At 38.4% G+C, this 13,723-nt stretch overlaps 1 protein-coding gene across 4 annotated transcripts in view; it reads right to left on the reverse strand.

The window, feature by feature from the left end:
- Positions 1 to 211: 211 nt before the first annotated feature.
- The window catches only part of znf385a (zinc finger protein 385A), an 81,628-nt gene continuing 68,116 nt past the window's right edge, over positions 212 to 13,723 (reverse strand). For all 4 annotated transcript variants that reach the window (XM_077218919.1, XM_077218922.1, XM_077218921.1 and 1 more), the window contains 5 exons: positions 12,883 to 13,054; positions 6,311 to 6,631; positions 2,548 to 2,732; positions 2,330 to 2,422; positions 212 to 2,193 (listed from right to left, as the gene is read on the reverse strand). In XM_077218919.1, coding sequence (XP_077075034.1) covers positions 1,969 to 2,193; positions 2,330 to 2,422; positions 2,548 to 2,732; positions 6,311 to 6,631; positions 12,883 to 13,054 — 996 coding nt within the window. In that variant the 3' untranslated portion in view covers positions 212 to 1,968. The remainder of the gene's footprint in view (positions 2,194 to 2,329; positions 2,423 to 2,547; positions 2,733 to 6,310; positions 6,632 to 12,882; positions 13,055 to 13,723) is intronic.

Genomic DNA, 13,723 nt, shown 5'->3' on the forward strand with positions numbered 1-13,723 from the left:
AACAAAAATTCGAACTAAACTACATACGCAAAGACTATGGCTGACTACACATTGTTTCCGTTCAGATATACTCTGTCCCCCCACTCAGAGATGAGAAAAGACCCTTTAATATGAAGGACCCGTCCCTCTGGGTGCCCATTTCTTGCTTTTAAACTCCCAGCATTTTTACTGAAAAGGCTCATTTATCTCTGTGGAAGAACATGGAGGCCTATTAGTAGCCGTACAGAACCATTTATAAAGGATCTTCTACAACAAATGACATAATTCAATTGATTATTGCATTGCAATATCCAAACAACAGTAAGACATTGTCACACTTTGCTTATCAATGGAAGACTGCCGCGTAGTTCCACCAACACGACAGGCCCTAGTCTGATGTTTATCTGTATTCGTACTTCACCTCCAAATATGCTTTTGAAGCCGCATTACGATCCCATCCAAGTGCAGGTTTTCAATCTTCCATAGAAAAATATTCTTGTTTTTTCTTTTGTTCAATGAATTTTTTTTGTCAGAATTTCCACAACAATATTTGTTTAACGTAACAGTGTACTATGAAAACGAACCCAAAAACCAACATCAAAACAATTAATTGATCATAATAAAAAAAAAATCATATGCATTGCATGGCTTTAGATTCAAGACAGGAAGTTCATACCAAAAAAAAGGAGAGATTGCACAGTCGTGTCCTTAGTGACCTCCTCTGCGTCTTCCCTCGGTTCGTTTTTCAAGACTCTCTCGGGGTTCCACTGGAGTGGCTGACCTACGGTGTCAATCTTTCCCAGGATGCAGGCTGTCTCGTGAGACTGAACGCAGAAGGCGGGCGTATTGCTAGGGGTTGCATAATGTCCAACGAACATACAGAGACAAAATGAACAGAGGAGCCTGTATGTACTGTTAGTCCAAGCGTGTGCTTAGGTTTGCTGCCATTCTCTTTGAGAATCAAAGAACCCTTCCCTCTTCATTCAGCATCTACCAGCAGTTACATCATTCTCTACGCACATATTTCACTTCTGAATATTTTTCCTAAGTCAACCAACTTGGATGTTCTGAACTAAACTACACTACACTACGCAATAGAATAAATAGACATCTACTGATTTTCTAAGATCTAAGACAGAGGTCTGGGGTTTTTCAGTCAACCGCTCCTAGCGCTAACAGATTTAAAAGCGACACAAAAGAGATCTCGAGTATCTCTTCTGCATTTCCCTAGAGAGATGCGTCTATGAAGTCGACGACGCTGAGCTTCTAACGCTCATTTCGAACCAGCATTCGGAAAGAGTCGAGCATCCTTAGACCTTCCCCACAATCCCCTGCTGTGAGTCTTGACATGGTGGAACTGCGACTGAGATTGTGGCGTTTTTCTCTTGCAAAGATGCCAAAGCCAGACGGGACAAGTTGAATACAGCGAATACTACGAGAAGCGTACTGATGTAACATGGTTTTTGTATGTTTCTTAAAGGTGCATAGGGGTTGAGGGTGCATTTATTCAGAACAACAGAAACATTTAACTGTAGTCTTTGTGTGTTGGCTTGTATGTTTTGGGGTCTCTAGATAGTTGCCTAAGTCATTCCTGCATGTCTGGCTACGATGTGACTTCTGCTACCTCACAGTATGAGTATAAATAGAGGGAAGGAACAAGGATGTCAGATACATACAATATTGCTCTATACCAACAATCCCTGCATTTGTCCATTCATCCACCAACGAATAAATCACTCAAACCAAACGAACGGAGATGGAGGAGGCAGTTAAGGGTGGTGAAAAGAGAGTTGGAACGCCAGTTGCACCCTCCTTCGTGATTGCTCCCACTTTGCGCCCCCTTCTGCTTAGTTTGATGATTGACGTTGTTGTTGATGAGCCGATTCTAGTCATTTCTGTGATGTTTCACTATTTTTTCGTCTTCACAGTGTGCTTTTGGAGGTGAGGCTCCGGACTGGCTGTGATTGGCTAAGGGGGGTGAGGGCGGAGTCAGTACGGCGAGAACAGAATCGGACCATGTGAGGTGCGTATGGGCCCCGGAGCTGGTCTCAAGATGGCGTGACTGAGGGGCGGACCCTGCAGCAGGTGATGATGCGGATGGGTGGGGGCTGCTGCACGGAGAGCCAGCTGATTGGAGGAGGCGGCCGCTGCCATTGCCGCAGCAACGGCCAGAGGACTCGGCAGGAGGCCGGCGCCTAATGCTTTGGTCAGATCCTATATAAGATAAAAACATTATGACTCAGCGATATCAGACTGTAATTTGACATCCAATTATCAAATATAACTTTCAGTGCATGTTAGCACATTTAGATTAGGATTGTAACCTGTATCAGGTTCGGTTACCACTTACCGCAAGGTCAGCTCCCCTGTGCTTCTTGTGTCGGCTCAGGAGGGGGTTTGGCTTTCCTGCCACTCCGTCCCGGTGCCGTCGACTTGATATGTGCTGCAAACAAACCAAACACAGTCCGCAGATTAAAATTGTATTTAGTATAAACAACATGGCGAGCATATTAAAGCACACAGACTAATGTTATTTCATGATATATGAAGACCATAACCCTCGCTCACCTGTTTGAGCTGTAGTTCTGAGTTGACCCGCACATTGCAGATCTCACAGTGGAAGGTGCGTTCCTGAGTATTGGGGTCTGAGGCCCCTCCTCCCTGCTCCCCGCTGGGCTTCGGACCCAAACGAGGGTATGCCTTAATGGGGCCCAGTCCACTGCGGGCTTCCAGAATGGTTTTGTGTTTAGTGCCTGAGGAGCACAGAGAAAAATAAAGGTGGTTTTTATAAATGAAAATACATGCGCATACTGTATACATGCATTTAATCTATGGTTCAAAAGTTTGGGCTTGGTAAGATTTTTATTAATGTCTCTTATGCTCACCAAGGCTGCATTTATTTGATCAAATACAAAACAATAATATTATGAAATATTGTTACAATTTACATTTTTTGTATTTTCATTTTAATATGTAATTTATTCCTGTGATACAAAGCTGAATTTTAATCATCATTACTCCAGTCTTCAGTCACATGATCCTTCAGAAATAATTCTAATATGCTGATTTGCTGCTCAAGAAACACTTTTTCTTATTATTATCAATGTTCAAAACAGTTCTGCTACTTAGTATTTTTTTTGTGTGTAAATTGTGATAGATTTTTCAGGATTCTTTGATGAAAAGAAAGTTCAAAAGATCAGCTTTTATTTGAAAAAAAGGTCACATTTAAAGATTTAATGCATCCTTGCAAAATAAAAGTATAAAAGACCCCAAACTTTTGAACCATTGTGTATTAATTGTAAATTAATTAATGTTAACACTTTCAATTAGGGTCCAGTTCTCAGTAATAACTAGTTGGTTATTAGCATGCATATTACTACGATATTGGCTGTTTATTAGTACTTACAAATCACATATTAATGCGTTATTCTGCATGACCAAATTCTACATCCTCAATCCTACACAATACTTAAATTAACCAAACCATTAATAAGCAGTAATTAGGAGTTATAATTAATAGTGGGACTTGGACCCTAATCTAAAGTGTGACAGAATTAATTAATAAATACATAAAATAATAATAACAATAATAATAACATAATAATAAAATAATAATTCAACAACAACAATAATAATATAAAATAGAATAAAAAGAGAATATTGTGAAATGATAAAAGATAAATAAAAAGAGAATATTGTGAAATGATAAAAGATAAATAAATAGATTAAATGTATTTATCTATAAAGATAATATGAACTGTAATATCCAGTCGCGACCACTAGAGGGATCTTGAATCTTCCACTTTGAATTATCCTTGACTGCAGCTGCTCATGCCAGGTATGATTCTTATCCCTCCTGTCCACATGTCTAATAAGCAGTCACACCATTCTTTTATTGGAATGTTTTGCATTTGTAAACCATATCCTGTTTGAATTTCATTCAGGTTACATTATTGCACAGGGCTGTTCATAAATCAAGATATATTGCTTGGCTTTCAATTTCAAAACTTTGTTGCAAAACTGAATTCTTCAAGTCTTCGAGATTTGTTAAATTTGGCTGTCCTCATTACAACGAAGCTCATCAGTTTTCCATTTATTGTATTTTGAGCCATGCAACACATGGTTCTCCTTAAATGTTTCGCCGTCATGTTCCTGGCCTCACAATGTCAATGAAAACACAGCCAAGCTATATGGACAAAAAAAAACAAAAAACATGTGATGTCCACATGCGTGGGTTCCTAAGAACTAATGTCTTTGTTTTGTTCTGAACCAAGAGAACATTGGGAATGTCGACACATTCTCTTGCCAAATCAAAAGCAGACATTTTCATTTTCTCCATTTGACCAAAAGTTCACCTTAACTGGGTTTGAGTAAGGCAAGAAACTAGCACAAATGACCGTAGTGCTGTTCAAAAATGCACTCTTGCAATATTTACACTAAAAATTTGTTCCAGACAATAAGTGTGGCTAGTTTCACTGTGTAACGGTCATTTGCCGTCTGAGAAATAAACAGATAAAACAAGAACTGACAGCTGTGTCTGGACATAGAGAGCTGCAGAAATAAAGTAAGCTAAAACTCTCCCTTCCTCTCCTGACTTATATCTATGGCTGTCTGCACAACATATGATTTGATTTTTGGCTGTGGTTAGGAGTTTAATTTAGGGAATGGACTGTATTGATTCCAGATAGCTTTCCTTAACCCAGGCCATGATTATATATTCACGCTTCCATCAGCAACAGCGCCCTGATATCACTCATAAATTGTAATGTTTACTTAAAACATAGTCGTGTTCCAAGAGGAATGACTTCCATGTGGCTTCCATGTATCAAAGTGTGAATGTTTCATTTTCAGTCCACATAAACAATTGTCAAATACTTAATGTAAAAACACAATTTATTTTTTTTGGCCTGGGGAAAAACAGACTATTTAATCAACAAGCTCAACATGAGAAATTCCTAAACATACTGAAACCATGACTGCAGTTTTTCCTGATAAATAAAAGAGGAGATCAATAATAAATAGAGTTGTGTGTGCCTCTGCAGCAGAGTCTCCTCAACATCCACCTTGGTCTCTTCAAACAGGGTTGTTTGTGTTGACACAAACTGAATAATAGAACAGAATGAGATCTGCACAGGCATTCGATATACTACGAGAAATCAAACACTCCCCTAAATACTACAAGCTGCTATTCAAAAACTGATCTACTCCATTTGTTTTTGTGCACACCTTTGGGGGAAAACCAAGAGGATAAGTGGCGCTGTAAAGTTGTGTATAAATCATAAGCAAGTGAAAGTTTCTAAAGACGCCTGTTTTAGAAGTTTAAAGCGTTTTTTTTTCCTGTGACGGACATAATTGCTAGTTTTTCTCTGTGAGCTACGCAAAGCATATTTCTGCTGCTCACAGAACAAGATAAATCTGGCAGACTCTTCTTAAAATAATTGTCTTCTGATGTCATTTGTGCAAGTATTGAGGAAGGCAACCAGAAGGTCAGAATTTAACATTTGCCAAGTGCAAAATTCAAGTAAGGAGGACTATATAAATCCTTAACGTTAAGTATACATTATTTCCCAGTTTGTCAGCTAATTTATTAGGAACTGCAACATAATACATGGTTTTAATCCAATTGAAATATACTCTATGCGATTTAAATAATAAATAAAAGCATCAGAAAAAACCTTCGCATCTTCTACCATCAGAAATTTATCTAAGATGCATATTTTGTGGAATAACAAATATTACATTTCTATATGGAATGCTTCTTAATAATAATAATAATAATTTGTTACATTTATATAGCGCTTCTCTGGGTACTCAAAGTATATTGCATTTAGCCATGAAAATAAAAAATATGGCAAGCAATTCTATATATTGCTTGGTGACAGGAAGATTTATATATAATGGAATATAAAATGGAACATATTTATGGCTAGTAAATTTTCTCAATGCACCTGCCACTGCCAAAATGTTAATTTTGGCCCATAAAAGTAACATTAACAAAGCAGAGAAACTCTGTAGTACATCTTTGCATTTGCTTTTTATGTTTTTCTGTCATGAAAAGTGATTGGAGCATCATATTGTTGCTGCATATGATACTATGGAGTCTCACACTGACTTTTGATTTTACAATTATAATAGTAGGCTACAAAGTCACAGGTATACAGACTAGTGAATCCCCCGAACAAGAAAACACACAGGGAGCATTCGGGATTATGTACAATCTATCCACCTCTAAGCACCCATTGGAGACTCTTTATTCCAATAATGTGTTGTGTAATCAGTCAGAAGGATAAGTTATTGAGTCAAGATGAGCTGTCGCTAAATGAATGTTCACCTTTATTGTGGGCCTCCAACTGGGAGAGCGAATTGACGGCCACTTTGCACAGTGAGCAGTAAAGCAGCTTCTTGGCTTTGTCCTCTTCGGTCTCAGGGTTGCTGGGAGGGACTGATGGGGCCCCAGTGCCAGCCTGTTCTGGGTTAGAAGAGCCACAGCCGGGGGATGAGGAGGTGGCTGGGGGTGGTTGAGGGTTAGTGGGGGTGGACAGAAGGGGACATGCAGAAGGACCGGGGGATTCTGGTGTAGAGGGAGCAGAAATGGCCCCGGGCCCCGGGGCCACTGCGGGTCCGTTTAACTGTAGCGCTGGCCGCGTCTCATCTGCAAAGCATAGCAAACAACAAAATTACTTTTAAATGGAGTATTTCTGGAAGTTAATGGGCTCTACTGTTTCATCTTTGATAATAACAATGTTGCTACGCAAGAATTCAAGAGCTTTCAGTTCATGCCTCAGAAATGTGTTTTTTCCTGTAAACCTCAAACCAGGCGTGCTTCAAATACCTCATCTTAAAGTGTGCAACCCCAGTCTTTAGAGACCACATAAACACAAGTTTGCAAAAAAATGACTTCAGAAAATAAAATTATTTACATATGTTTGTATTTTTTATGAGGCATCTCATATTGTTTAGTTTAATTTCTAAAGTAAAATGGGAGATGCTGAGAAATATGTAACCATACCGTTTAAAGTATTCAGGACGTGAAATAGCAGTCTTTGCTAATTTAAACATGTTTCTGTTGACATTGAGACCAAGTAAGAAGAGCAAGCAAAACTCATAATAACTGTCTCATATAAGGCTATTATGTATGACAAAGGAAAACATTACATTGAAACTATCTTTAAAATGTTTGTTACTGATCAAAATTACAGTAAAAACAGTAAAATTTTGAAATATTACAATTTAAAGATAAATTTTAAATGTTTTCAAAAATAATATTTCTTATCAATGTTGAATGCAGTTGTGCTGATTAATATTCTTTAATGTTTTTTTCAGGATTTTTTGAGTCAGGCAGTTCGACATCATTTATTTAAAATAAAAATATTTTGTAGCATTATAAATTAACTGTACTGTCACTTTTGATCAATTGCGGAATAAATGCATCCGTCAGATATTTTTAAATCACAAACAACTTGGGCAAACCCCATGACCTGACAAAAAAACACCAGATATTGATCAACACTTCGTGCAATAGCTATTACAGCTATCAGAATGGACGGGCCGAACCATGTGGCTTGTACTTGCAGGAATGGTTCTGAAAAGCCTGAACTTATAACTCTGAGCTCATATTCCTAGTGCTCAATGCAGTCCATGTGTCACTGAAAATCAAACCCTTTACCTGACATTGTTAGCATCATTAACCCTACAGGTAAAAACATGTGCAATAGCTTTGTCATTCACCCGTACATTGTGTACATACTAAAAAAACCATAAATGGGAGCAGGGTGTTACACAGTTCAAAAAGTTATAAAGTGAGTTATCTTACCCCATTATATGAGACAACTAAAGTGCAAACATACAGCCTTTAGAAATAATCTATTGGACGAAAAAGTAAGCAGTGACTTCACTATTTCCTTACAAAGATTATGTACTGTATGTTTTTGTCATTTTACAAACATTTGGCCACAACGTCTTATATAAACTCTTAGTCATTCGAACTCAGTGTCTCCTTAAGAAACACACCGTTCAAGTTTTATTCACCATGACATTTGAAGTTCAACAACCTTTGCTGTGGAGGCAAATCCTGAATGGCAGGTGTATAAGAGCTGGTTAGAGGCAACCAGATCCCTCATTTAACAGGAAACTGTTCTCTCTCTCTCTCTCTCTCTCTCTCTCTCTCTCTCTCTCTCTCTCTCTCTCTCTCTCTCTCTCTCTCTCTCTCTCTCTACATTGGAAGTTTCCAGGAAGATTTCTCTCTGTGTCTCTCTCTGTGAGAGTATGTGCTATATTTCTTTTGAGCTTGAGCTCCTGTCAGAGCCTCATAAAGATCATCTGGATCAAAGCACGGGTTGATGACATACTGCTCTTTTGGAAGATGCAGGATGTTACAGCAAACCTCGTGACCTTTCAAAAAAACACCAAATATAGATCAAAATGTCGTGCAATAGCTATTACAGCATCAGAATGGACAGGCCGAACCATGTGGCTTGTACTCATTGCAGGTGTGGTTCTGAAAAACCTGAACTTATAACTCTGAGCTCATATTCCCACTGCTCCTTTTCCACAACACACCCCATTCCCTGACAGGCCCCCACCCTCAAACGAACACACACACTTCGTGTGTAAAGAAAAATGTGGGTTTGGCCGTGCACATGTGGTTTGTGTTAGCAGATCGTGGTTCAGGGGGTGGAGGAGAGTGTGTAATGGGGGATTTCAGAATTCTTCATCCTCTGGACGGCTGCCATCCACCACTCTCACTGACATGCCCTCCATGTTCGCTGCAATGTGCGCCCGTCTGCCCTCCATTTATTCTTGCTCTGCATATTTGAAAGTCCGGTTACACAACATGCACTCAGAGGACTCGTATTTAATGCTTAAATTAACACCCGCATCCTTCAAATGCTGAAGGAGTCAGCCACTGTAAACACAAGCTAGTAATGATGTAAATATTTTCATGAAAGGTCCAACAGAAACCCAAAATATTGTATTAATAGTGCTTTAAACGTGTAACTGTTGCAAATCATGGGAATCATGGGCATCAATTTGTATTACAAAGAGGCAGGGACAGTGCTGGTTGGGATGTCACAATTATTTTTACTGTTTTGATCAATGTTATACACTTCCATTTAAAAGCTTATAGGGTCAGCAATATTTTTTAATATGTAAAATAAAATAAAAAGTAATTTATGCTCACCAAGGCTGCATTTACTTGATCAGAAATACAGTAAATACAGTAAAAAAAAAAAAAACTTTTTAATTTTGATACATTTAAAAAAAAAAAATTCTGTGATTTTTAGCATCATTACTCCGGTCTTCAGTATCACATGATCATTTAGAAATCATTCTAATATGCTGATTTGCTGCTCAAGAAACATTCCTTATTATCAATGTTAAAAAATGCTCCTTAATATTTTTGTGGAAATGTTGATAGCTACGTTAAGCCAGTTTTTTAATTAAACATTCAAATGAATAAACGTTAATAATGAATAAAGATACCTTACTTATATATCTGCCATTCATGATTTTCGGTTTAATGGTTTAGCTCTGAATACATGCTGTTTGATATTCTAATCCCCCCCTAATATACATTTTTATAAACCAAATAGAGCAATATCACACGATTAGCAGTGCGATATGGCTGTATATCAGCACGGCTGTGATTTGGCCGCAGGACAATATAGCAGCAAAAAAACAACTTTTTTTTTACCATAACTGATAGTAAGGTACAATGGGAGGTGGAGAGCATGTCAGAGCTGTTTATTTGAAACATAAAAAAAATAAAACATAACAAATAATAACAAATTCTATTAGATTGTAACTTAATTAGAACACACAACAGCCTGAAAACACCTGCAGAACAATTTGAAAAAGCTTTGTCTATTAGTCACATCATGCTGTGAGTTATTCCAGTTATTGATTAGGACAAAATTGGCCTTGACAGAAAATGTAAATGATGTCTGTGCATTTAGTAGAATTATGATAGCTTAGTTACAGACCCCACATACAGAACCTGAACCCACAAGAACAATCTCTCAGTTTCCAGACAGTAAACTAAACCTGCTATTAATGCTGCTCTGGTTTCACAGCCACTGACAGAGCTATAGCGGAGAAGATGGAGTGTGACGTGGTGAAGGAGGGGTCTGGTTGTGACCCGTGCAGGTGGATCAGATATTCGAGGGGTCAGAAAAGAGCCCGGCCTTTACCCCACTCCTACCCTGCCCATAATTAATGATTAATGAACCCAGAAACAAGACCCCTGAATGAGCTTTGGGACTTATTAATAATGGAGTTGGATGCATTCATTTGCCTCGCTCAGATCGCTGTTTCCCAGATGCATCTTAGAGCAGGCCTGTTTACCAAACGATCCTCTTGTTTCTATAGAATCTGCGTGTAAAAGTGGAGATTCTGTCACTGTAGCTCAGCAGAGCCATGCTGTCGGAGATGGAGAAAGATCTAGCAGGAAATTTAATGACACTTCAAGCTTATGCTGTGAAATATGGAGGCCCAGACGAGTGTCGTGCAGCCTTCTGTCTCTATACAATCTCCAGATGCGTAGAAGACTGCTGGAGACGTATGGCTTCATTAAGCAGAATGACTGTGCAGAAGTAGATCTTGGGGACAAACGGAGTGCTAAGACTGTTCAATGCCAAACCTCCTGCACATACTGCCAAACTTTTGAACAGCAGTGTATACAAATTTTGGGGGGTGAACTATCCTTTTAAATTATCAATGGTTCAGGAGATAGTCAAACATGCAGAAGGCAGCTGAAACTCTATAACCACTAAAAAGGTGACTCCATTGGCCTGAGTATTGTCTTTCTACCTCTTAGAAGCTCTACTGGCTTTAGGGATGCGTGAAAGAAAATCATCAATAAATTACATCTCCGGCAGCTGAGGTCCAACGCGAAATTGTGTTTCTCATGAAGCGTGGGAATTCTCCTCTTGAGCTTTCACATAAAAACCCACACAGAAAGAGAGCAGAAAGCTTGATGTGTAGACATGTGAGATATAATGATGAGGCCCAAGTACCGAGCCCTGATGCATCCCCAATATCTAGTTGCATGCTTGTAAACTCTGACTGGAATGGGGGGGACAGAGATGAAGAGGAACACACTCAGTGAGCTATTAACATTTGCTAAATAAATTTACACTGCACAATCACACAATCACACACACACACACACACACACACACACACACACACACACACACACACACTACTCTACACGCTGGGATTACAATTTCCAGATGGAACTGCAGCTGTCATATCTCAAGGGGTTGGCAGCTCAATGAAGACTCTGTTGTGAAACTAGTATTATGGGCATTAAAACAAAGTGATTGTCGGGATATACGAACAAGCGAGCCACCAGCCCGCTAGGGGTCGGGGTCACGGGAGTGAGCTTTGGATGGAAAACGGCATTCTTTCATATGTATCTGGTTTCACATTTAGATCATGGCCGGTTTGTTTTGGCTCTCTCTCGCTGGAATTTTTTCTCAGCCTGGGGACTGTAGACAGTTTTCTCTGGACAAGCAAATCCCTCAGTGAGAGACACGGCTATACTGTCCTCCTCCATCCTCTGTGACAGAGATGATGAGCAGGATAAGGGGGAGGGGGGAATTAAAGCAGTCATTCTGAAAGTCATATTATATAATGTAAAAAATAAGATGTTCGTAAAACAGTTTGCATATTTTTTTTTAGTTGAATTAATTTACTTGTCTCATTTAAATGTCTTGACTTCACTTAAAATGTTAAATTGTCCTGACTAAAAAATATGCCATTATTTTAACAATTAGGTAAGTATTTCCATTTCAAATAAATTCTGTTCTTTTGAACTTTCTATTTATCAAAGAATCCTGGAAAAAAAAAACTATCACAGTTCCTCGAGCACCAAATCACCATATTACATTTATAGGCAGTTAAAAAAAATCAGCTTTTTTTAAAATATGTTTTTAATTCAAACACTTTAAAGCTTCTCATAAAACATCTACCAGTTGTGGGGGCTGATGGTTTGATACAAATTGAGCCTGGCAATAATGGAAAGTGAGAGACTGAGACATAGGGAAAGAAAAACGGCATATAACAGGCACAAGAGTTTATAAACTCTGCACCCCCATTTCATCTTACCATCATTATGATCGGCCAGTGTTTAATCACTCATTAAACCAAGATCAACTGTGATGTTTCCCTTCTCCCTCTTAACTAATCCTCAGACCTCTGAACTTTTTTATATCCACAATCTATGTCTCACAAACTCTCACTCACTGCTCATCCTCTGCTCCAACCCATCCCTCCTAATCCCAAAGTTTATTCTGATGCAGAGACAAATGAGCTTTTAATACCTAATAACCCTGCACACAGCTCCATAAACACATCAGCTAGGCCTTCCTAATAAAGCTGCAAATCAACTTGGTCAGTCACGCCACACTAGTAATAATTAGGCTCTGAATAAGGTGGTCCATGTTCAAGACCTTTACCCAGACTTCCTCAAGATGTTTCAACAAGGATTGCACCATCTTTCATAAACTAGCTATTTTATATCTTGGGAGTCTGGGATTGAGGAATGTTGTCTTTGTCTCTTTCTATTATTGTATACAGTTTTGCCCTGTGACAGACCCTAGACCTTCAGCGATGGGAATGTTCAATTGGGTGCTTGTTGAAGAGTGAGGTCAGACCACACACAGATTGAATGTTTGCTGTCATCATCTCCTAGTTTTGATTCATAGGGTGAATTAGTGTATCCTCCCTTTCCAGCCATCTCTTTTAAGAATTATGAAACAGAATACACTGTCTAGCTTTATATTCTTCAAATGAATGTCTTTACTTTAAAAAGTTTCTGTGTGAGTGAGCACAGAAGACCAGATGTGCATCTTTTACAATCACTATATTGTAACAAGCCACTTATTCTCAAGCTCTTACCTGTTTTGTTGGGCTCAGTGTCTGAGACAGCCGGCAAGGGTCCCGTAGGTGAGGGGGACGAAACGGGCCCGGGAGGAGGTTTGTCAATCTCTTGTGGGCGGCTCTTTGAGGTCTCAATGCCTTTGACTCTCCTAGCATGACGGTTCCCCTTGTAGTGGGCTTCTGCCTGACTCTGAAATGAACACACAGGTAAAGCACACCTTTCAAAACCCACAAGGAGCTGCACACAAACAGAACAGGTTGAGTACAAAAAGTTTTTAATGCTTACAGGTCATATTTGACATCTGGTACTGGATGTCCCATCCAGAAGTCATAGCATGGGCTTATACCTACATGCTAGTCCCAGACACTGATGCCACATGACATCCATTTTCTGTTAGTGTGAAACTGTCTTAATGGGCTAATTTTACATGTCTTATTAGTTATACTCTTTATAGTTATAACTATAGTAAATGCATGTTACTTGTTACAAAGAACACATTAAAATAAAGTGTTACCAATCAATTAGTTAATGTATTATTATTATTAAAATAAATTACATAAAATGATGTATACCATTAAATGACAAAAAATTCTGGATATACTCTAATTTAATAATAATAATAATAATAATAATAATAAGCAAAGTTGTTTTAATTATTTGAATACAATTCTGTTATTGTTTAAATTATGTTATGCACAATATTAACACTACTAATTATATTTAATTTATTATTATTATTAATAAAATGAATGACACAAAATAATTGATACCATTAGACAAAGAATATGAGGTCTTTTTCCATGACTTCATGATCAACACTGTGTTTGTATAAGTAGAGAGAATGAAACCATTGTTAAG

The sequence above is a fragment of the Siphateles boraxobius genome, unplaced genomic scaffold (assembly GCF_051911475.1).
Source record: "Siphateles boraxobius isolate OS27281-9 unplaced genomic scaffold, OSU_SipBor_1 77, whole genome shotgun sequence".
NCBI classification, from domain to species: Eukaryota; Metazoa; Chordata; class Actinopteri; order Cypriniformes; family Leuciscidae; genus Siphateles; species Siphateles boraxobius.